Source organism: Myodes glareolus, chromosome 3 (assembly GCF_982192425.1).
Source record: "Myodes glareolus chromosome 3, mMyoGla1.1, whole genome shotgun sequence".
Taxonomy (NCBI): domain Eukaryota; kingdom Metazoa; phylum Chordata; class Mammalia; order Rodentia; family Cricetidae; genus Myodes; species Myodes glareolus.
Window position 1 is genome coordinate 29,127,537 of NC_142028.1, and position 23,035 is coordinate 29,150,571.

At 41.9% G+C, this 23,035-nt stretch overlaps 1 protein-coding gene and 1 long non-coding RNA gene across 4 annotated transcripts; one reads left to right on the forward strand and one right to left on the reverse strand.

Annotated features, from left to right (window-relative positions):
- Positions 1 to 2,170: 2,170 nt before the first annotated feature.
- Positions 2,171 to 13,546, forward strand: Klrg1 (killer cell lectin like receptor G1). Of its 3 annotated transcripts, XM_048444313.3 has the most exons (6): positions 2,172 to 2,575; positions 6,238 to 6,342; positions 7,174 to 7,355; positions 12,199 to 12,296; positions 12,620 to 12,769; positions 13,017 to 13,546. In XM_048444313.3, exons 1-5 carry the CDS (start codon positions 2,494 to 2,496, stop codon positions 12,729 to 12,731), a joined length of 579 nt encoding a protein of 192 aa, XP_048300270.3. In that variant the 5' UTR covers positions 2,172 to 2,493; the 3' UTR covers positions 12,732 to 12,769; positions 13,017 to 13,546. The 3 variants fall into 3 exon arrangements, with proteins under 3 accessions (XP_085543189.2, XP_048300270.3, XP_048300269.3); XM_085687063.2 differs by having other exon boundaries at positions 2,171 to 2,575; positions 7,174 to 7,235; positions 12,620 to 13,546; XM_048444312.3 differs by having other exon boundaries at positions 2,173 to 2,575; positions 12,620 to 13,546.
- LOC148122627 (uncharacterized) lies at positions 9,570 to 17,276 on the reverse strand. Its single transcript, XR_015737458.1, has 2 exons — positions 17,144 to 17,276; positions 9,570 to 11,062 (listed from the first exon to the last, which is right to left on the reverse strand). It is a non-coding gene; the product is annotated as an uncharacterized LOC148122627 (long non-coding RNA).
- Positions 17,277 to 23,035: the final 5,759 nt, after the last annotated feature.

The window sequence follows — 23,035 nt, forward strand, 5'->3', positions numbered from 1 at the left end:
CTCTGAATGTGGAGCTTGGCTGGCAACCAGCAAGCTCCAGCAAATTCTCTTGTCTTGACTCAGTGCAATACTGGGCCTGTAGGTGCATGCCACTTTTGCTCAAAATTTTACACGAATGCTTAGGATTTGAACTCATGTCCTCATGCTTGTGTGATGAGTGCTCTTACCATTGAGAAACCTCCCTAGGCTTGTACAGTCAAATTTTTATAATCTATTTTTTCACCTGGTGACATTCATCATACATTACCCACCCCACCATGCACATGTGTATATATATGTGAATGTATAGGCCAGAGGTTGATGTAGAGGCCAGAGGTTGATGTTGAGTGTCTTCTGAAATTAGTCAACTGATAATAATAATAATAATAATTACTATTATTACTATTATTCAGTCTCCTGCTGAACCTGTAGCTCAACAATTTGGCTAGGCTGGTTGGCCAGCGAGCCCTGGGGATCTTCCTGTCTCTACTGTCCCAGCACAGGATTGCAGATGCGTGCCGCCATGACGGGTTTTTATGTGGCTGCCAGGGATCTGAACTCAGGTCCTACGTTTGCATGCAAACACTTTATGACCTAAGCCAACTCCCTAGCTTTGATATTATCCTACAAGTTCTTCATGTTCATTGATCTTCCTTCTGAATGTTCTAATTTGCTATTGACCATATTCAATTAAAGATTATGAATAGGATTCCAGAACATTTGTTTGATTCTTTTTTGTAGTTTCCATTTTTTTGATGAGATTCTTAGCTTTTTATTCACTCTGACCTTTATTTTTTTAAAGTGTTTGAACATATTTTTGTAATTATTACAGCTCTTGTTTGTGGGCTCCTGTCAATTTTGTTATCTCTACTCAATGTGTTTTCCTCAGACTGTGGTTTAAAAGCGTTATATCTGAGCGTCAACTTGACGAGGGGTGGACTTGTGATGGTTGATATCGGTTGTCAACTTGACAGGATCTAGAACAGCGGTTCTTAACTTGCGGGTCGTGACACCACAGGGTTCACACAGGGTTCAGTTATCTTGCACATCAGACATTGACATTGCAATTCATAATAGTAGCAAAACTGCAGTTATGAAATAGCAATGGGGTCACCTCAGCATGAGGAACCAGATGGAAGGCTGGGAACCACTGCTCTACAGTTACCTAGGAGACTAACCTCCTGGAATGTCTGTGAGGGAGTTACTGAGGTGGGAGGATCCACCCAAAATGTGGGCGGCGCCGGCGACAAAATGTGGTCCAAGACTCAAAAAGAAAGACTTGAACTGCGCATCAGCGTCCACCTCTCTCTGTGCCCCGCCTTGCAGATTTCCACCATGAGGGACTGCACTCTCTCGCCTGTGAGCCAAAATGAGCTCTCCTCCATCAACACGCTTCAGCTGTTAGGTATTTGGTCATAGCAATAGGAAAACCACCTAATGCATCCAAGTCACAACACAACTCACTGTGTAGCTGGACTGGCCTTGAACAGTCTGTCACTGAAGGAAGCTGGCAGGAACTCAAACAGGGCAGAGCCCTGGAGGCAGCGGCTGATGCAGACAAGCGCTGCTTCCTCTACCTTGCTCAGCCTGCATTCTTGCACACCCAGGACCTCTATTCCGGGGATGGTACCACTCACAATGGGCTGGACCCTCCCATATCATCACTAATTAAGAAAATGCCATCTACAGACCAATCTTATGGAGGCATTTTCTCAGCTGAGAATCCCCTTTCCCAAACAACTCTGACCTATGTCAAGTTGACAATAAACCAGTCAGGACAATGATCTGTTTTTCAATTCCCATGTTTTCTTATGTGAGTTTTTTTTATTGGTTTTTAATATTTTTATTTTCTCCTACTAGAAATCCATTGCTGATAGTTCATTAGCTTTTGTTTCTCTTTGTAATTGTCTTTGCATGGAAGAATAAAGCAAGGTGAAAAGGTTGTGGTGTATTTGCCACTGTGAGGAATAAAGGTGCGTACAGACCTGGAAGAATGTTCTGGGTGAGATAGTGTTGTGCCGCACTCCCAAAACACACGGGAGTCTGTTTCTTCAATACCAAAGGCTGTTTCTTCCACGCAGCCAGCAGCCCATCATACAAGCATTCATCACGACTCAGCAGGCCCACGAGCTGATGAAATCAGTTCTAGTTGGTGTCAGTCTCTTTAAGGGAAGGAGACTCTGATGAGGTCTAGGACCTCCTCACTTTCAGTGCCGAATCCATACAGAAATGTGGGCGTGAGCACTGCTGTCCCGGCAGAACAAGACGAGACTGGGAGTCGGGGTGTGCCCACTGGGCACCTAAGGAGTGTGCTGCAGCCGCCTTTAAAGGACAGTTTGAATATAAAGCTCTATAGCAGCCCTGGAACTTGAATCATTTCCTGAATAAATCGCTTCTGTTTCTGTCAAGTTTCCTGCTGCTGTTTTACAGGATGGGCCATTTCCTCACGGGCGCTTTCTCTCACCCTGCTCTCATTCGGCACCCTCGACCGAGTGTGAAAGACCTTCGGTGGAGATGACTGACAGCGATATTTACTGCACATTGGAGCTGCCTGCTGCGCCTCAAGTCCCAAATGGCTCCAGATCGAAGCTCAAAGGTGAGTGAGTCACATCAGCCCTGAAGATTGGGCCGCGGGGGAGTGGAGAGGAGGACAAGCGGGAGGACAACCGGGAGGACAGAGCGCAGCAAATCGAGGATTTGAAGAAACACTTGTCGGTTCAGTCTGTAGTGTTGATGTGGAATATGGACCTTTGGCGTGGAGTGCAGCTGTGACCTGGGTCTCAGAAAATTCTTTTCTAAACCGGGAGGTGGGGGCGCACACCTTTAATCCCAGCACTCAGGAGGCAGAGGCAGGCAGATCTCTGTGAGTTCAAGGCCTGCCTGGTCTACAAGAGCTAGTTCCAGAACAGGCTCCAAAGCTACAGAGAAACCCTGTCTCGAGAAAAACAAGACAAAACAAAAAAGAAAATTCTTTTCTAGACACTTTTGCCATTCCAGCTAATGGCAATGCCATCTTTTTTTTGTTGTTGTTAATTTTTTTCTTTATTCCTAAGAATTTTATACATGTAGAAAAGCATGCTAATTTTTATTGATCCCGTTCGAAAGTAAGAGTTTTGCAAGAGAGTTTTGTCTGCAGTCAGGCTTGGAGCAGTTTACTGTAACTGTTGAAATCCTACCATCTCTACTTCCCTAACCATGGCATGATAAAAACAACAACTTTACTGAGGGTAATTATAAGGGTTCTTGAGACAAGAAATGGACCTACGAATGTAAGTTTGTTTCCTGTGCCCCACCCGCTTCTCATATTGCAACTGAATGATGATAGCATAAAAAGAGCTGAAGCCTACTGACCGCTGGCCCTACTGACCGCTGGCCCTACTGACCGCTGGCCCTACTGACCGCTGGTCCTGTGGCCTGGGGGGCCAGGGAACAACACCAGTAACGCCCACAAAAGCCATTTTCTATGCAGATTCACATCTGAGGCAGGGAGCAATGTAATTGCCAAAATGAATGCTTGATTTTCCATCTCAAGCAGTTGACTCCAGAAGATATGTTCTCTTTTGTAGTTTTGCAGGCTTTCTCTGTTTGTTATAGAATCTTGTCATCATGGTCTCCTCTTTTTGGTTACAGTTTTTAATGCTACCATTTGTTCTAAATCATGGGCATTTCTGTTTCTATAAACTATATAGAACTGCACATCTTCATATGTGTGATTTTTTTCCTTTATTATATCTGTTCTAATTTGTAAGGATTAGAAATATTAAGTCAAAAGAAATGTATATTTGAAGTATAGACCTTAATAATATTGTATGTTATATATATATTATATGTTAAGTAAAGGACATAATAATTAATAATTAAAACTAATATATATATAAAATAAATTAAAATTTCTGGTTTACTTATTTTCTTAAGTTGGATGGTGGCTACTCAAATACAATTATAATTTGATACCTTTTTTCATTTAGCAAATGAGGGTTTTTTATTTCATTAATAAGTCATCTATGCAGGTGGACTTGGTAATGAACAACCTAGCATCAGGAGGCAGAAGCAAGTAGATCTCTGAGTTCAAGGCCAGCCTGGTCTACAGAGCAAGTTCCAGCACAGCCAGGACTAAACAGCAAATTCCTGTCTCAGGGGATGAGGAAACCATAAATTAAAAAAAAAAAAAGGCATCTATGCCACAAATCTGGTGTAATTGTTATTTACTTTATTTTTATTTATTATTTGAAACAGGGTCTCTCTAGGTAACCCTGGCCGTCCTAGAACTCATTATGTAAATCTATGTAGATCAGGCTGACCTTGAACTCACTCTGCCTGCTCCTGCCTCCAGAGTGCTGGAATTAAAGGTGAATTCTATTTGTTTGTTGCAGTTTGTTTCATATAATGATAGTTATTTGTGATTTATGAGTCAAAATATTTATCATGCTGAACTCTTTTTTTTTAAATTGATTTTATTGAGCTATACATTTTTTTCTGCTCCCCTTTCTTCCTCTCCCCTCCCCTTCAGGCCTCTCCCATGGTCCCCATGCTCCCCATTTAGTCAGGAGATCTTGTCTTTTTCTGCTTCCCATGTAGATTAGATCCACGTATGTCTCTCTTAGGGTCCTCATTGCTGTCTAGGTTCTCTGGGATTATGATTTGTAGGCTGGTTTTCTTTGCATTATATTTAAAAACCACTTATGTGTGAGTACATATGATAATTGTCAATCTGGGTCTGCGTTCCCTCACTCAATATGATGTTTTCTAGATCCATCCATTTGCCTGCAAATTTCAAGATATTATGTCTTTCTGCTGTGTAGTACTCCATTGTGTAAATGTACCACATTTTCCTTATCCATTCTTCGATCGAGGGGCATTTAGGTTGTTTCCAGGTTCTGGCTATGACAAACAAAGCTGCTATGAACATAGTTGAGCACATGTCCTTGTGGTACAATTGAGCATCCTTTGGATATATACCCAAAAGTGGTATTATTGGGTCTTGAGGAAGGTTGTTTCCTAATTTTCTGAGAAATTGCCATACTGATATTCAAAGGGGCTCTACCAGCTTGCACTCCCACCAGCAATGCAGGAGTGTTCTCTTTTCATTTTGAACTCTTATGATGCTTCTCTCATTATGAAATTACTTTAAAAAATTGAGATGTTTTCATGGATAACAATGTATAAGAATAGTGTATCTAAAATTTGAATAGATATATGAGACTAAATTAGGAATTTAAATTTTCTTTTTCTTTCTTCCTAAGACAGAGTCTCATGTAGCCCCAGTTGGCCCCAAATTTGATGTGTAGCAAGGAAGACCTTGAACTACTGATTCTTCTGCCTCTAGATGCAGTATTCCCAGAGGATCTATGCCACATGGTTATTGTGACACAGTGTTCCATCTTCAAACAGAAGGCCAACCTGTATTTATTATACTTCCAATAGTTACATGCAAAACAAGGTGGATTTTATCATCTACTTCTGAGATGAAGGCTATTTTGATTCAGTTTAAATTTTATTTATTTAAAATTTAAAGGATACAAAAGAAAACAAGCGAAAGTTCTTGCTTCTGTTTCTTCTCTTAACCACCCATTTCCTCTTTAAAAGGGAAATACTATGGAATGCCTGGATTGATTTCCACGTTTGATCTTAGCTGAAAGGCAGAGAAGTGGTCTTGGATAGACTTCAGCTATAGCAAGTTCCCCTTTTCTGAGAAATATGTCTTTCTTTTAGCTATGTATCGAAAAATCACTTTGTATTTGTTTTTTAAAAGATTCGTCTTCAGAAGCTATGTATTTCGTGGATATAAATATATTTGACTGGTCTTTTGCTAATAAAAATTTAGATTTTTTTTTAGTTGATAGATTTAGATATTAGGCCTTTTCTTCCTATAGATATTGCTGCTTTCTAAGTATGATATTTTACACATATGTGAGTATTTGTAGAAAATGTTTCTTGAGGAGAAATTGCTGGGTCAAAAGGCAAACACTTTGCAATTCTTGTAAATAATGGCAAATTGTCCTTCAGTTCCCTAAAGGCAGAGACTGTCTACAGACTAGCTCCCAAGTGTCACACACTTGGGTGTGTGAGCATATAAGCCACAATGGCAAAGGCAAGAGTTTCCTTTAACTTGAGAGCAAGCGCTAGACCCAATCAGGAAAGGAACCTGTGTGGCCTGGGTCTCAGTCTCTCCAGGCAGAACTGCTGTAAGATACCAGAGGTTCTTGCCTGAGCTTCTGTGTGTGACTCAGAATCTTGCTTTGGATTGTGTTTCTGCAGCTGTCTTGCATAGGCCCCGTCTTTCCTGCCTTGTGACAGTGGCTTTGGGGCTTTTGACTGTGATTCTCCTGAGTTTAGTGATGTACCAACGGATCTTGTACTGTGGTAAGTACCAGCCTCACCTCAGATTAACCTTTCATTTTATATTATAAATCAAGATGACAGTTGATGACAGGGCTTTACAGAATTTACTAGAGAGTTCTAAAGCTTCAGCCCTGCTCTCCACATTGTATTCCAGCCCTAACTTTCCATAGGGAAAATACCAGGAACTTGGGACTTTTTGATCCAGGCAGATTGTGCTACAGTTGTCTGGAAAAGATGCAAGTTCCCAAAATTCAACTAGCACCTCAGTCGGCAGACCCTAATCCTGGTGCCACGGTGCAGCCTTCCCTCAGGAAGTTACCTAACCTTTCCCTGCTTTCTGGTTCCTGATCTAGAGTATGTAGTCTACCATACTTCTTTGTATTCATGTGCCCCTGTGGTCCTGTGGTAGAACGGCTTATGGCGATTTTATGCAAATGTGTCTCATGGAAGGAGAAAACCAATAGACTGAAGTCTCCTGAGATATTCTCACAGTGCCCTCTCATTCCAAGTGCTTTGAAGGAATGAGGAGTGAATCTCCTAGAAGAACCCAGCAAGGAGAATTCTAGCACTTATCATTTTGGCATCTGATGTGCTTTTCTGCCAGAAAAAAAAAAAAATTCAAGTAAGTCAGTTTTGTTGAGGTTAACAATCCTTTCTAATTTCTGTTGGCTCCAGATGACCATATCTGTTGTTTTTTTTTCTGGTTTGTTTCCTTTTCCAGTGCACATCATGGCATGCTGTCGTGGGGCTGGACATCTGGGAAGGGTTCTGTCCATGTAGCTATACGCTGGGGATGTATTTCCAGGATCATTTGGTCCAAAAATGATGTGAGCTGTGTCCTCTTCCTTCTAGGTTCCAAGGACTGCCCCAGCTGCCCCAGCTGCCCCAGCTGCCCCAGCTGCCCCGACCTATGGGTGAGAAATGGTAGCCACTGTTACTATTTCTCAATAGAGAAAAAGGATTGGAATTCTAGTCTGGAATTCTGTGTAGACAGAGGCTCACATCTCCTTACGGTTCTGGACGACCAGGAAGTGGTAAATAAAAACATGTAGAAAGTATAGAGCATTTCCCCCTCCCTTCTTCTTCTTCTCCCCTCACCCATTCTTTCCCTCTTTTTAGATGAGACTGTGCTGTGTAGTCCAGGCTGGCTTTGAACTTGTGGTCTTCCTGCTTCAGCCTCCTAACTCTTGTGTGCATGTGTGTGTATTTAAACATTTATTTATTGGCATTTGTGTATGTGTCTTTTTTATAAATAATTGTTTATTTTCCTGTGTGTATATTTAAGCTATTTATTTATTTATTTATTTGTGTTTGTGTGTGAATGTATGATGTGCTTATATACGTGTGTGTGTGTGTGTATGTGTGTGTGTATGTGTTAGAGGTAAGAGGGTGGCAAGCATTGCAGCAAAGAACTAGACCTAAAACACAGACTTAGTTAAAAGGTGTTAGGTCCTGAAACACATAGGCCAACAAAGAAGCAAGGATTTCTGTGGCATCAGTGGAACTCAGGAGGGAGGGAGGGAAAGGGGCACCAAGACAAAAGGGCCACACATAGGGGTTAAATGTCCTCAGCTGAGCGTTTTCTTCTCACTCTTTGGAATTCAGTAAGTTCTAAATTGGAAACAATGTCCAAAAGGTTGAGTTAAGAGGCAGAGAACACTGTGGGGGTCCCGTTTCCTGAGCTCCCTCTCCACACCTCTGCTGGTCCTAGGGGTGTTAGCAGTGTCAGGAGTTGACCTCCTGGCACAGATTTCGTCAAACTTGATTACAATCCACATAGAAGAAGAAAGTAAGAAATCTTAGTTTGGTTTTTAGTGTTAATTTCTTGATTATTTTTTGTTTTGATATTGCCGTTTGTTTTAATTTGAAGGGAAAAGATCAAACCGTAGGGAATAGCTTATTAGTAACTGAGAGATAGAGGTTTTGTAGCCCAGGCTGGTTTCAAATTCATGATTTCCAGACTTGGCTTTCTATTCAGATTAATCTGCTGGGATTAAAGGAGTCCACCACACACCTGGCTTGCTAATTCCTATTTTGAGAAAAGATGAGATATTTAGTTTATTTTCTCTCAAAAGAACACTTATACACTTGAACTTCTGGAAGGATCTAAACTCCAAACCATTCCTCAGAGATTTGCTTTTCCTTCATCCCTTCTCTAAGCCAGAATGGAAGAGATACCCCAGAATCTCTTCGCTGCACAGGAGAATGGCCTTGTTTCTGGGAACTTTAGGAGCAGCGAGTTTCATTTTGCTATGACTGTTTTGAGGATCTGACTGAAGTCCACAGCAAAAGTGAACAATTAGCTCGAAACGTTTGTCCCCCAGACTCCTCCAGACACAGCATCAGGGAGTCACAACACATGGCGACAGAGAATTAGCTCCAGCAGCAACATAAATTATGCTGTGTGCTAACGAGTTAGGGAAGGGCTAACTTGCAGGTGTCTGGGAGTCGGCGCTAGCTGTCTTTCTGCGTAGAGGAGGACCGGGTTCTTGAGGAATTTTGTCTTTCCTTATGGTTTTGAAAACCAGAGGCCTTCTGTGTCTAGGGTGTGTTGACACCTGTGCTTTAAGCTGCACTGTTAGCAAGTTAGTACTAGATGGAAGAAAAGAAATAAAGTAGTGTTGGATGCTAACTATTTTATTTTTAGAGATTATTTAAGATTCTGATTTATTCTAATTTGATTAACTCTTTTAAATTCTTATGGGAAAATTCTACCTATCTTTAATTATTATGAGCCATGATTATATTCACATCAATTATTTTTCTTTGGTTATGTTTTAGTCATTAAAATGGTGTTAATTCATCAAAACATCGGACTATTTAATAGTTCTGTTGTGTGACTGACTTTCCTCAATATGTATTAAAATAGCTCAGGTGCATTTCATGGACCATATTAATTTGGAAACTTAAGGAGTATATTTTGTACCTTATTGGTAGTTTCATTTTAATTAAAAATATTACCTATAAGTTGTGTGTGTGTATATATATATATATATACACATGTTTACCTATAGTATAGAATATATTGCATATGCAATATATATGGGTGTTTTTTGTTTGTTTCTTTGGTTTTGAGATAGAGTTTCTCTGTGTAGCCCTGCTGTCCTGAAGTTTGGTCTGTAGACCAGGCTGGCCTCGAACTCTCAGAGATCTGCTTACCTCTGCCTAGGATTAAAGGTGTGTGCCACCATGCTCGGCTTAGAGTTTAAACAGTAATCTTAGAAAAAGATAAAAAGGAAAGAAAAGTATGTATTTGGTTTAATTTTTAATTAAAATTTAAAAGTAACAAATGTCTTTGTTACTTTTAGTTTTTGCGTTTTTTCCCTTTCTGGAATACAATCAAACATTAATCGTTCCACAAGTGACACAACACCCAAGTGTTCCATTTCACACTGTCTTTGTGGGATAAGAGTCCTGAGTTACACCCTTGGGTGTATTTTCATGCTGTTCCTTCAGTTAGACACGTGTCCGTGTGCCCACACACCCCAATCAATCAGTCAGAGGACAGAAAGGTAATTTTATCTGTGTTTGAAGGCGTTTTCCAAGTAGGATGTCCTTCAACTACAAGTGATATGGTGAAAATTTTGAATATCTGGGTTCATGCTAGTAGAAAGGGCTGGTCAAGTGGCTTAGCGTTGTTTGGGTCTTGAGCACAATAAGCCAGCGCAAGCAGGGGGTTCATGAAAGTGCTCCTTACCACCCTGCCCGAGGTCTCCCCCCTTCCCTGCCGTATTGGAGATGCTGAGAAAATGCAATGAATATTTTTCTTCTCTCTTGTGGTGAGGGGGGCTGATCCAGAGTCTTGTATACACTAGATAATCACTGTACCACGGAACCCCAGTCCCAGCCTGAGAAATGAAAGGCTTTCTTAGTAAGCCAGGGGAGAAAGCAGACAACACACCTTTTTCTTTTCATTTAAGCTGTCCTTTGAGCAAGCAAGCCACCCTGAACACTGGAGTGTCACTTCATCCCAGCCCCCCCCCCCCCCCCTTCTTCACTCTTTCTTGCTACTCCAGCATGCATGCTTAGGATTCAGGCGAAGCAGAAGGGGCGGAGATTTCTTTTAGGAGACTTTTGCCTCTGTAGCACGAGGGCTGACTCCACAGTCTGCTGCCCCAAAAGTACTTACTGCATAGAGTTTCCTGTATTTCCTCAAGACATTGGGAGGGTTGTAAGCAAACATTCTTGCCATTACAGTGATTACTTTGTAGTCAGAAGAGACAAAGTCATGAACAAAAATGCTAATTCATGCTTTGGAGACAACGTGCAGCTTGGGGTAACGGTGGCTGTGGGTGCTGTTTTACATGGACCTCTCAGAAGCTGGCCTGAGGTCTGCATGGGGACAGTCATGAAAATCTGGGGCAAGGGTGTTTACAGGGAGAAGGAAAAGCTGTGCAGACCTAATGCGAGATGTTCTTGGTCTGTCACAAAAAACAAAAACAAAAGGAGGGTTGATGGGCTTGAAGCTGGTGACTGAGTGGTTGGCAGGGCCCAGACGGTGCCAGCTTTTGTATGTGTAGTGAAGATCTTCGGGTTTTATAACCTGAACCCCAAGTGACGAGAAAACAGAGGTGATTCTGCCTTAAAAGAGTCCAGAAGGGTTCCAGCTGATTGCCCACCCTGGGCATGCAGAGAGTTTGTCCTTCACTTTACTTTCTTCTTGCTGGTGAGACTGCCGTCTGGCAATGGAAGACCATCCACAGCAGAGCCCATACGCTCCTCCTCTTCAGCCGCCGTCTTCCTGGAATAGAACACAAAGTGACGGCCAAGAAGGACATCAAGTAGTATCATGGCAACAGGAGAGCTGGAATTTCACTGGGTTTTCTTGATTCCTTATAAAAGACTTTTCTCCGAAAGAAACTGTTCAACAAACGCTAATCTAAAACGCCACAGAGGTCATGCAAGTTATTCAGCCCCAATTCAATTAATTAAGCTGTCCCTGGAAAACACTGAAAATTCATTATGTGAATGCTCAACCTTACAACAAGATTAATCTTCTTGGATTTATTCCTTGTTCTCCTGAATGTATTGGGCAGTTCCCTTAGGGCACAAACATCTTCTTTTGACTGTACCACCGTCTAGAGCGGAGCATCGTTTATCTTGGTCCGGGGGTAGCCCACACGCGGGTATACTTAGTTTAACTCTGCCATCAGGCCCATTGCCTTACCACACTCCCACCCCCTTGTTAAAGACAAGATTAAGGATTTGTAAAACGAGAATCTAGTAGGAGAACACACAAGCCTAGCACTTTGAGGGTAACCATAGGCGGTGCACTGGGTAAGTAAGGTGAGCGCCGCTGCCGCTTGCTTCTGTTGATTTCCTATCAGACTCCATCTAATCAGAGAGGAAGTAGCCCTGGAAGGTGGGGGGCGACCATAGCTTATCTGTTATCTCTAAGAATGTGTTTATAAACCAAAGGTCAGTGGGGCGGGGGGAGTGGCTCCTCGCAAGCTAACAGAGGGATTAGTTATCTGGGTCATTGTGATAAGAGCCCATAGAGAGGAGGTTGAAACAAAACAGACACAGCATTGGGACCAGGAGGGCCTCAAAAGTCAAGGTCCCCGCTGAGAGCCACTTTCACCTCAATCAAGGGTGTCTTTCCTTGGCTTTCAAGAGAGCTTCAGCTCTGATCTTTTCTGATTTTAAGGCCGTAGAAGCCTGTCATGGGAGCAGCATCTTATGAGCTCACATAAGCCTAATTTACTCAGATGCTATCCCACTGGAAGCCAGGGTTTCAACGCATGCATTCTGGGGTACAGGCGTTCGGTCCTCACCCAGTTCTGAGAGAGTACAGGATGATTTTGTGAATGCTCCAAGGGTCCCTGGTGTCCCTGCACCTTTGCTGTCTTGATTTACCATCTTCAATTTCTTGCTCAGATCCCCATCCGTGAGTACTTGGGCAAAAACTTTTACTGGATCGGCTTGAGGAACAAGGACGGCTGGAGGTGGGAAGATGGCCCAGTTCTAAGCATAAGGTACAGTCTTTGAGGACAGAGGGCAGTGAGGAAAGAGAAGGAAGCGAGGAAAACCCTAGGGCTTGGGAAACAAGGAAAACAGGGCAGGCAATGAAGAGTGAAAATAGAGACGATAAGGGACAAAGACAGACATGAACAGTGGTGACCAGAGCAAGGTCAAAAATGTGGTGACACTTTCAAGGGGAGGATAAAGCCATTCATTCTGCTGTTTGGGGACCTGAGGGGTCTGAGAAGGAGACAGAGTCAACTTTTATTGTCTCACCCTTTCAAGTCTTCCACTGTGCACGTTACCCAAAGCGACTGATACCTTTGATTTCTTACAGGATTCTTTCGAACAGCAGGATACAGAGATGTGGTGCCATCCACAGATCCGGCCTTCAAGCCTCTAGTTGTGAAGTTCCTTTGCAGTGGATCTGTAAGAAGGCCATACACTGACAGATACCACTATGTCCTGAGCCTTGGATCTGTCACAGGTCTTTAAAAAGAGGGAAAAAGAGGGAACTGGTCTGGAAAAATCTTTGTTCACAAATGTATGTTTGACAAATGCCAAGCCTGCTATGACATGCCATCAGATGGTGGATTAGCAGAGCCTCCTGGGGACTGGCATTTTCCTGCTGGGCTTTCTTGGAGACTGTTTAAGGAAGTGTTATGTTAGCCATTTAAAGCCTGGATCTGGGCACACGAAACAGATAAAGTCTGTTTTAATGCCTCTCGTTGTAGAAGCTCCCTCTGGCGCCCTCATCCCCACCTCTGCCATCTCTGTCAAGGACACCCGAAAAGCTATCCACCCCGCAAAGAAGAACGCAGCCCTGCCGTGCTCAGCAATGGTCATGTGACGCTCAACCAGACAGAAGCACATAGCTCATGTTTTCACTCCTGCTTGGACGCTTAACAAGCTTGTCCATACTTGTAGGGAGAAATGCAGTAGTCACAGCGTCCAGGAGAGTAATGGAATGGGAGAGGTTGGCTCATGATTTGGCTGGGGTGCTCTGTTCCTCAGTGGGGCGATAACAATGACCAGTAATTATTGTATGGCTACCAATTTATTGTGAATTTCAAAATAGCTCAATGAAAGGACTAGGGGTGCTTCCAGATGCCTGAGAGGATGACTGTACTTGACCACTCCAATGGGCTCATTGACATTTTATACCTGCATCGAAACATCATACTGTACCCCATCAATGGGCACAATTATTATGTATCATTTAATTGAAATCAAATAGATCACAATTAAAATTAAAAAAAAAACACCATTCTGCTACATTTCTATTTTATATTCTGGCCTAGTCTGAAAAAATGTGTGCCCGTAGTATTTTGGTGAGGTCCTTTTCTGTATACTGGCGTGAAACATAGGGAATACGTGAGCTGATGTATGTTCTGTCATTGCGTGCGGGTCTTGGTGCGTGAAGTTTCGTTGTCTAACACTGCTGGCTGCGAGAAGCCATGCCTGCAAGGCGTGGAAAGGATGAGGACAGCGTGCCACTTTCTGCCACCCAGCTCTCCACACTTGCTCAATGATTAGCACTTAACCTGCTTTTTCAAGGAAGCTGGCACGGGTGTGGCCGACGGTGCCAATGTGCGGCAGTTTCTGCTCTATGTGGTGAATGTGTGCTTTGCATGTTAACGCAGCGATGGGCGTTCATCTCATAGTGGGCTTTTATAGAGGAAACTTGACAGAAGTCATTTATACGGTTGAGTCCTGTCCTGATGCCTCAGAAGCGAGAAGACTTCATTATTTCTTCTTGGGAGCCTTTGCACACGGGTGAGGAGGAAAGAAGCCCCTTTTGAGGCTGTCCACAGCAAAACAGAGGCGAGTCTTTGTCTTTTGACAGTACTGGGTTGCTATGTCTGCTTTCATAGTCCACCCTTCCACCACTCCATTTCAGCATCTAAGATAATACTGGCATTCAGCAAATATTGAATAAACACACTGGAGAACAAAATAAGAGAAATTAAAAATATTTATTCTAGTTGTTTCTGTTAGGTCATGTGTTAGAGGGAGTGTATTCTGGCCGTTCTAGCCCACCCAAGGAAGTGGTAAGTAGCTAACACCCCGAAGGCACCAGCCAATTTAATTTGGATTTTATGTTCATAGAAGGGAGTGGTGGAGGCTCACGTGCCCATCCCCCTACCATCTCAGCTCTGCTCCTGGGTGAGGACGTCATCATTTATGGACGTGGTGGTATTTTCTCCCACTTTGTCGGGGCGTTGATGTGCTAGAGGCTGCGCGGTCTCAGTTATCCGTTCAAAGACAAATGAAGGGGACACCAGGCAGGATGTGTACAGTTTTCTTTACCAAGAGTTCAGTTGATGTGCAAGGGTTTCTCACGGTTACCACTACTGAGTGTCATCTCTCACTTTCTTGTCCCCCGGAAGTGTGAGTATAGAAATTGCTCATTTCCAGCAGGCCGTTTCTCTATATCAAAATTTAGTGAACTTAATTTGTGTGTGCACACGTGGCACAGTGTGCGTGGGAGTCAGGACAACTTGCTGAGCTGTTTGCCCCTTCCACCATGTGGCGTCTGGGGACGGACCCAGGCTGGGTGGCGGGCATCTCTACTTGCTGGGCATTCATTCTCTCCAGCTTGGAATGAGACATTTACTTAAGACACGACCAGACTATTAAGAAGACGAAGATAACCAAGAGAGGGAGAGACCTCTGTAACGAGCACCTGAGACAGTAGTTAAAATGGAAGTACAACGGTATGTTCTTTAGACAGTAACAAGAATTGAGGCTTCTGTCTCTTCGCGTTTTTATTATTTGCTTCGGAGCCTGAGCACAGAGCTTGGGTACAGAGATTACAGAAGGAAGCTTGGGTACAGAGATTACAGAAGGATGTGTGTTAGCATCTTTGTTGGGCCATGCATGTTTCTCGTGTCTGTTTCCGCTTCTCACTGATGCCCAATGCCGTTCACCTGTCCTCCGGGATGTCCTTTCTGTCCACTTCCATCTTTAGGAAGTGGACAGGTTTGGCCTTTGTTTCACGTGTAACTCAATGGTTTTCAAAACACACCTCGCCGTCTCACTGCTTCCTGTAGCGCCGTGCCATTGAAACCTCCCACTCAAGCTGTGTGTAATTCATTCATCCTTTCGGCTGCTTCACAGGCTCCATATGCTGTGATGGCGTATCTCTAGTTCACCTCTGAGTCCCCAGGATGAATGGTTCTATATAGCCTATTCTTGGGTTTTCTCTACTTAGGGAATGGCCCCGCCCTCTGTGCTGATGTTTAGACTTTAGATGGGAGTGCTGGAACTGGCAAAGAGTTAGAGAATTGGGAGAATAGGCAGACTCTCAAAGGGAGAGCGTTACACTTCCAAACACAGGGCAGGGGTGGGATGGTGTTTGTCTAACACATACCGGGTCCTGGTTTCTGTCCTCAGTATCACAGACAGAGAGGAACAAACACTGGCATTTCAACAAGCGATTCTCAATCTGCTTGCCGCTGATGAATTAAACACGGACCCTGGAGAAAGCACAGCTGGCCTAGACACTGGCCACAGTCAAAACAATCAACGGACGAGAGCAAATAGGATTAGCTATTCTTTCCTGGGCCAAAGCTAAGAGATGCTGAAAGACAAACTCCCGGTACTAAATGCAGTTAGCTCGCTCCCGTCTCCAACGCCAATCCCAAGTTTTGAGCCACCCAGGGCAGACCTCAGAGTTAAAGTGACAATAACAGAGAGAGACTAATCTTTCTTCTCCGCTGGCCTGAGAAAACAGAGTGTGCGTTTCATGCCCAAGGTACAAGTCATCCTGGACGGAACGCAGTTTGGACGGAATGCAGTTTTCATTCATAAAATGTCTCAGTGGGGAGGCTTGAGGCTTCCAGTTTCTCTTCCTAGCTTGTCTGTCAAGTCTCCTTTTCAGCTCTGGTTTCATTAAATTACCCTGAACCTATCTTCTGATTTTTGGTTTGTGGTCTGGGAAGGTGCTGCAGGAGAGGCATTTCTGACCTCAGGCCGCCTCATCTGTGGGCTGAAGTGCCTCCAACTCAGTGGTTCTCAACCTCTGGGTTGTGACCTGATTGGGGTCGCATATCAAATACCCTGCATATCAGATGTTTGCATCACAGCTCATAACAGTAACAAATTGCAGTGATGGAGTGGCAACAGAATTCTTTTATACAGTTAGTGGTCACCACAACATGAAGAACTGTATTAAAGGGTTGCAGCGTTAGGAAGGTTGAGAACCACTGCTCTTGTTCTTTGATAACAGAATTTTATTAACAGATTTACCAATTTGTTCTATTCTGTTTTCTTGTTTACTCCGTTGGCCGATTTTCTTGTCTGTGCTAACAAAAGAGGGCATCGCTACTGCTCCCGCCTTCAGGTTTAACTGTGGTACCTCAACTGCATTTTCCTTGCATTAATTACTGTTATGGTTTTCAAGCACCGCCGCCCTTCAAAACCAGTCTGACATCAGGCCTGGTGATGCAGACCTGCAATCCCAGTTACTTCAGAGGCTGTGGCAAGAGGAAGTTTAGGAAGAGTCAAAGTGAGCTCCAGGCCGGTGCATCTTGGACTTTGTCTCAATAGAAAAAGTAAAAAGAATGTCAGGATTGTAGTTCAGGGGTACAGCACTGCCAGGCATGTGAGAAGACCCTGATTCAATTCCTTGGACTGCTAAAAATGAAATAAGCAAAAAAACTAAAACCAAACCAGAGAAGAAACTCAAACCTGAAAACCACCCTGAGCCAAGTATGCTAAAAAGTGTGTTTACTATTTTTCCTTCTAAAATTATAGCCTTAACTTGAGCTTGCTCAGGAATGTATTCCTTAACCTTGCAACTGAGCATGCTCAGAAATGAGTATGTGTGGTGGTTCCCTGAATAAAATCCCCATCTTACCTTTATTTGAGGAGTCATTGCTTTGGGAAAAACACCTGTGCTCTCCTTGCCTGCTGCATGGGACACGACTGCCATGTGACTCACTCTTGCGAGTTTCCGCCGTGCCTGTCTGTCTTCCCACTCACCGAGAGGGAACCCCAATGTGGTCAGTAACGTTCCTCATGACTTTTCATAGTTCCTTCCCCATTGCTTCTGTCTTCCACATGACACGCCCCTCCCCTACTGCATCTGAACATGCTTTGTTTGACACTATAGTTTAGATTGCACCTTTTCTGGGGATAGGGTCTCATTACGTGAATCAGACTTGCCTTGAATTCATGATCTTTCTGTATTAGACTCCTGAATGCTTGGACTACAGGCGATGTCACCAGAGCTGGCTAGATGGCTTCAATTAAAGCTACAGTATATAGAATTTAAAAGAATTATACAATGCACATTTTCTCCCATCTTCCTTCATTTAAAATAATTGACACTCATCCACATTGTACATATCAATACTTCATTTTTGTGTGCTAGCATTTCCTTATATGGATTTACCATGATTGGTTTAGTCTTCCATGTGTTTACGGTTATTTGTGGTTTTTTTTTTCCAGTTTGAAAACAAACCAGTTATGGAACCAAGTGTGGGAACGTGAAGGGTTCAGGAATAGAATATAGAAATAAATGGTCCAGTCCAGGAATATAGAAATATAAAGTTAGAAGCCCAAACACATTTTGGGAGACAAACGCTTTCTGCCTTCAGAGCAGTCATCTGGCGGCCACTGTGCGCAGAGTTTAACTTTTACCAGTTGACTCCTGCCCCAGCTTCCCAGCTAGGCAGGTCCTGCAGACAAAGGCTGGCTTCAAACTATTGCCTCTATGGGACCCTCTGTTTGTATTCTCTTCATTTTTAACTGTCCCCTAGGTGACTCTGCTCTCTGCCTGGCATTCTTTCAGGGACGGTGAAAAGCCAGAGGCTTTCGCAAACACTCTAAGTTAACATTCTAACGTCCTATAACCAAAAGTTGTAAAACTTAAGATGTAATGTGACTTTAAGCTTGACCCCAAGGTTGTAAAAGCTCTTTGACCCACACCTGGTGCTTGATTTTACTATAAAAAGAGACACAAATCAAACCCCATAGCCACAATTCCAGACCCATCTCTGGCTGTGCTCACAGCTATAGCTGAAAAGCTTTGTGTGCCCCACGGTGAATTTTTTTCTTTTTCTGGGATAAAGTTTGCTTCTGGTTTAATAGACTTTCATGATCTGTCCCCCATCATTGCACAATGCCCAGACCTAACAGTGCACACCTATAATCTCAGAACTGGGTAAGGTCAGAGTGCAAAGGTCATCCTCAGGTTTGTTTGAGACTAGCCTGGGCTAAAAGAGACCACAAACCACCTTAAATAAATAAATGTTATGAACATTTGAGCCCAAATTTACATGTGAACATAAACTTTCTTTTCTTTTGGGTAAATAGCCAGAAGATGGGATGATTGCATCAAATACAGGTTTATGTTTAAATTAAAAATATTAAGCTTTTTTCCAGGGTGTTTGTAACATTTCATCATCCAATCAGTGATGTGTGAGGGTTGATTTCCTCTGTGTCCTGCTGGAAGTCCTTTAGATTTTAGCTATGTTAATGGGCATGTGGTGCATCTCACCAGCGTAATTACCATTTCTTTAAAGATTAAGGATGCTGAACATCTTATTTTTATTCCACAGCAGATCATAACTGATTTATTTCTTTAAATGAATTAACTGGAATAAAATATAATAGAAACACAGTGCATTCCATTCTAAGGATGGATATGATTCAAGAAACCTTGCGGACTCGTGGCTCAGTGGTTAAGAGCACTGGCTGCTCTTCCAGAGGTCCTGAGTTCAATTTCCACCAACCACATGGTGTTTCACAACCATCTATTGTGAAATCTGGTGCCCTCTTCTGGCATACATGCAGGAGACAGAACACTATACATAATAAATAAATCTTGCTGTAATTAAGTAATGTTGTATGTGTGTGTTGATTATAAGATATTTTTCTAGCTTGGGTCATAGTTAGTCATAGAAGTTTGAAAGACACTGATTTAGTAAGCTTTACTTGCAGTTTTGTAGTCCTTAAGCTTCATTTTTGGGCAGTTATTTAAAGTGATCTCATACTGTCCAGCGATGAACTACACATTGCTACCGTACAAGATACCTGCAGCACAATGTCTTGGGGAAATGAAATGTTTCAGGGATATTAAATTATAATCCCATAAAACATGTGGAATTCAAAACTGTTCAACAAGCAAAAGAGCAGTTAATGCCAATAACAACAACGTGAACGTTTTATACAATGTCGTCTGCTGTATTGTTATCTGAGGATGCTGGGCATCTTCTAACGTTCTTCCTCGCCCCATGCATACTCCCCTCGAGCAGATTTCTCTTCAATTCTCTTGTCCTTCTGGTTTTTGTTATTTTTTGTTCTCCATTGCTTTTGTTGAGTCTCCTGTGGCTCAGGCTGGCCTTAAACTCACGACGCAGCACCTTGAACTCCTAATTCACCTAGCTTTGCTGCCCAAACGCTTCAACCATGGTTGGTTAAAATTTTTTTTCCTTTTCAATTCTAAATTGTGTATTTCAAAGAACTAAAAGCAGATTTTAAATATTTTATTAGAAAAATGATTGTGTGAATACAGATTAGCTACATAGCTTGGTTTATCTTCTGTAATATGAGCACATATAAAAATAATAGTTCCCCATAATATATAATAAATTATTATGTTATTGTATACAACATATATTTATTGTGGATTAAAATTTAAAACTTACAATTGAAAACATGTACTTGAAAATTCAGACAGAAAAATGGTAATTGCTGCATTATTCATAAGAAGCAAAGATTGAAATAAAAATATCAGTAACTGAATGATTAAACAAAATATGATATGGATATTTGAATATTATTTAGACACAAAAAGGAATGAGCTACTGATAGATGAAATATTGTAAATTATCTCTTTTAAACATTTTGCCAAGGAATGTCTTTCCATTTGTATCAAGTGTACAGAATAGGTAAATCCATGTTGGATGAAAGATCAGTAGATTCCAGGATATGAAGAGAAGAAAGGAATTCAGAATGTGCTTAACAGGTAAGGGGTTTCCTTCTCGTGTGCTAGAAGTAGATTTAAAAGTAATGGTTACACAACACTTTGGATGTACTAAGTGCTTTTTAATTATACATTTGAAAATGGCTAATTTTGTTATTGAATTTCACCTTAATAAAAAAAGTACATATTGAAATGTTAAAGAGGAATTTAAATTATATGCATTTCCTTTGGTTACTTCAGGATTAAGCTCTGGTTTTGTTATTTGTCTAGATTATTTAGCTACTAATTTTTTTATTTTATTAAGCTATACATTTTTCTCTGCTCCCCTCCCTTCCTCTTTCCTACCCTTCAACCCTCTCCCATGGTCCCCATGCTCCCCATTTACTCAGGAGATCTTGTCTTTTTCTACTTCCCATGTAAAAGATCCATGTATGTCTCTCTTAGGATCCTCATCGTGGTCGGTGATTGTGATTTGTAGGCTGGTTTTCTTTGCTTTATGTCGAAAAGCCGTGTATGAATGAATACTTGTGATAATTGTTTTTCTGGGTCTGGGTTACCTCACTCAATATGATGTTTTCTAACTCCATTCATTTGCCTGCAAATTTCAAGATGTTGTTGTTGTTTTTTTTTCTGCTGTGTAGTACTCCATTGTGTAAATGTACCACATTTTCCTTATCCATTCTTCAGTCAAGGGGCATTTAGGTTGTTTCCAGGTTCTGTCTATGAAGCAATGCTGCTATGAACATAGTTGAGCACATGACCTTGTGGTACAACTGAGTATCCTTTGGATATATACCCAAAAGTGATATTGCTGGGTACTGAGGAAGCTTGTTTCCTAATTTTCTGAGAAATCATCATACTAATATCCAACTTGCATTCCCACCAGCAATGCAGAAGTGATCCCTTTTCCCCACAACCTCTCCAGCATAAGCTGTCATCAGTGTTTTTGATCTTGGCCATTCTTACAGGTGTTAGATGGAATCTCAGAGTTTTTTTGATTTGCATTGCTCTGATGACTAAGGATGCTGAGCATTTCCTTAAGTATCTTTCAGCCATTTTAGATTCCTCTGTTGAGAATTCTCTGTTTAGGTCTATACCCCATTTTTTTTTATTGGATTATTTGTTCTTCTGATGACCAATTTCTTGTGTTCTTTGTGTATTTTGGAAATCAGTCCTTTGTCTGATATGGGGTTGGTGAAGATCTCTTCCCATTCTGTAGTCTGCCATTTTGTCTTGTTGACCATGTCCTTTGCTTTACATAAGCTTTTCAGTTTCAGAAGATCCTATTTATTAATTGTTTCTCTCAGTGTCTGTGCTTCTGGGGTTATATTTAGGAAGTGGCCTCCTGTGCCAATGCATTCAAGTATACTTCCCACTTTCTCTTCTATGAGGTTCAGTGTGGTTAACTTTATTTTGAGGTCTTTGATCCATTTGGACTTGAGTTTTGTGTATGGAGATAGATATGGGTCTATTTTCATTCTTCTACATGTTGACATCTAGTTATGGCTGGCTGAAGTTCTTTATGCATTCTCTGTACAGTTCTTCTCAGACAGATTTTGCAAATGCACTCTCGGTCTGCCTCTTGCCTTTTCATTCTTTTAACTGTGTTACAAAAAACAGAAATAGCATTGCACACCTTCAATCCCAGCACTTGGGAGGCAGAGGCAGACGGATCTCTGCCTCTGTGAGTTCGAGGCTAACCTGATTCAAGTGAGATTCAAGAAAGCCAGGACTGTTATGCAGGGAAACTCTCTCTCAAAATAGCAAACCAAAACCAAAATATAGAAATAAAAATTTTACTTTTATGCATATAGTGTTTTTCCTCCATGTATGTCTGTGTTCCACATGTGTACAGGACCCATGAAGGCTGGAAGAGGACATTGAATCTCCTGGAACAGAAGCTACAAACTACTGGGAGCTGCCATGTGGTTGCTGGGAATCAAACCTGGGTCCTCTGGAAAAGTCGCAGGTGTTCTTAACTGCTGAGCCATCTCTCCAGCTTAGCTCTAGTATATCAATGTTTATTAGGAAATGCGTTAGGTCACATTTGCTTTTTTTCCGAAAATCTGAGAGGGCCAGAGTTCTGAAGGGTATACACCCAACGAGGGTGTGAGCATTCTCCACTTCTTACACGGACTTGTTTTGTGTACCTTTTCCATCTGCCTGTTCGTCTGTATCCTTTATAGCATCGTGCATAACCAATGGACATATGTAAGGAAGTGTTTTCCTGAGTTCTGTAGGCCATTAACAAATGGACATAACCGAGGAGCAGATCCTGGGATCTTGGATTTAAAGTCAGCTAAACAGAAGTGTGGGGCACGAACTGCTTGTAGCTGTCAACTGCTACATCATCTGACACTGGTAATTGTCATGTGACTGGAACATCAATTAATGATGCTATTTTTGGATAGATAATATCAGAACTGAGTTAGTCAATATGCAGCTAGTCTCTCCTGAAGAATCTTCTGCAAGATTAATTTCCTGCATGGTTTATGGGCTTCTGAATTAAGGCCATTATGTTTTCTTCCAACTTCTTAAAATAGTTTCAGGTTTTCCATTTAAATTTCTGATCACTCTTAGCACAGTATTTAATAAGACATAGAATAATTCTTCAAGAGTGTGTTGAAATGAATTTTTTCTTATGAATGGTCAATTATTTCAGTACCATTTTATTTTGTACAAGTTGTCCTGTGTGTATGATATATCTATTTGTTTTTGTAGGTGTGCTGGTTTGAGTAAGAATAGTTCCCATATAACGGAACAGTTGGTCTCCAGTTGGTGGAACTGTTTGGGAAGGATTAGGAGGTGTGGCCTTGTTGG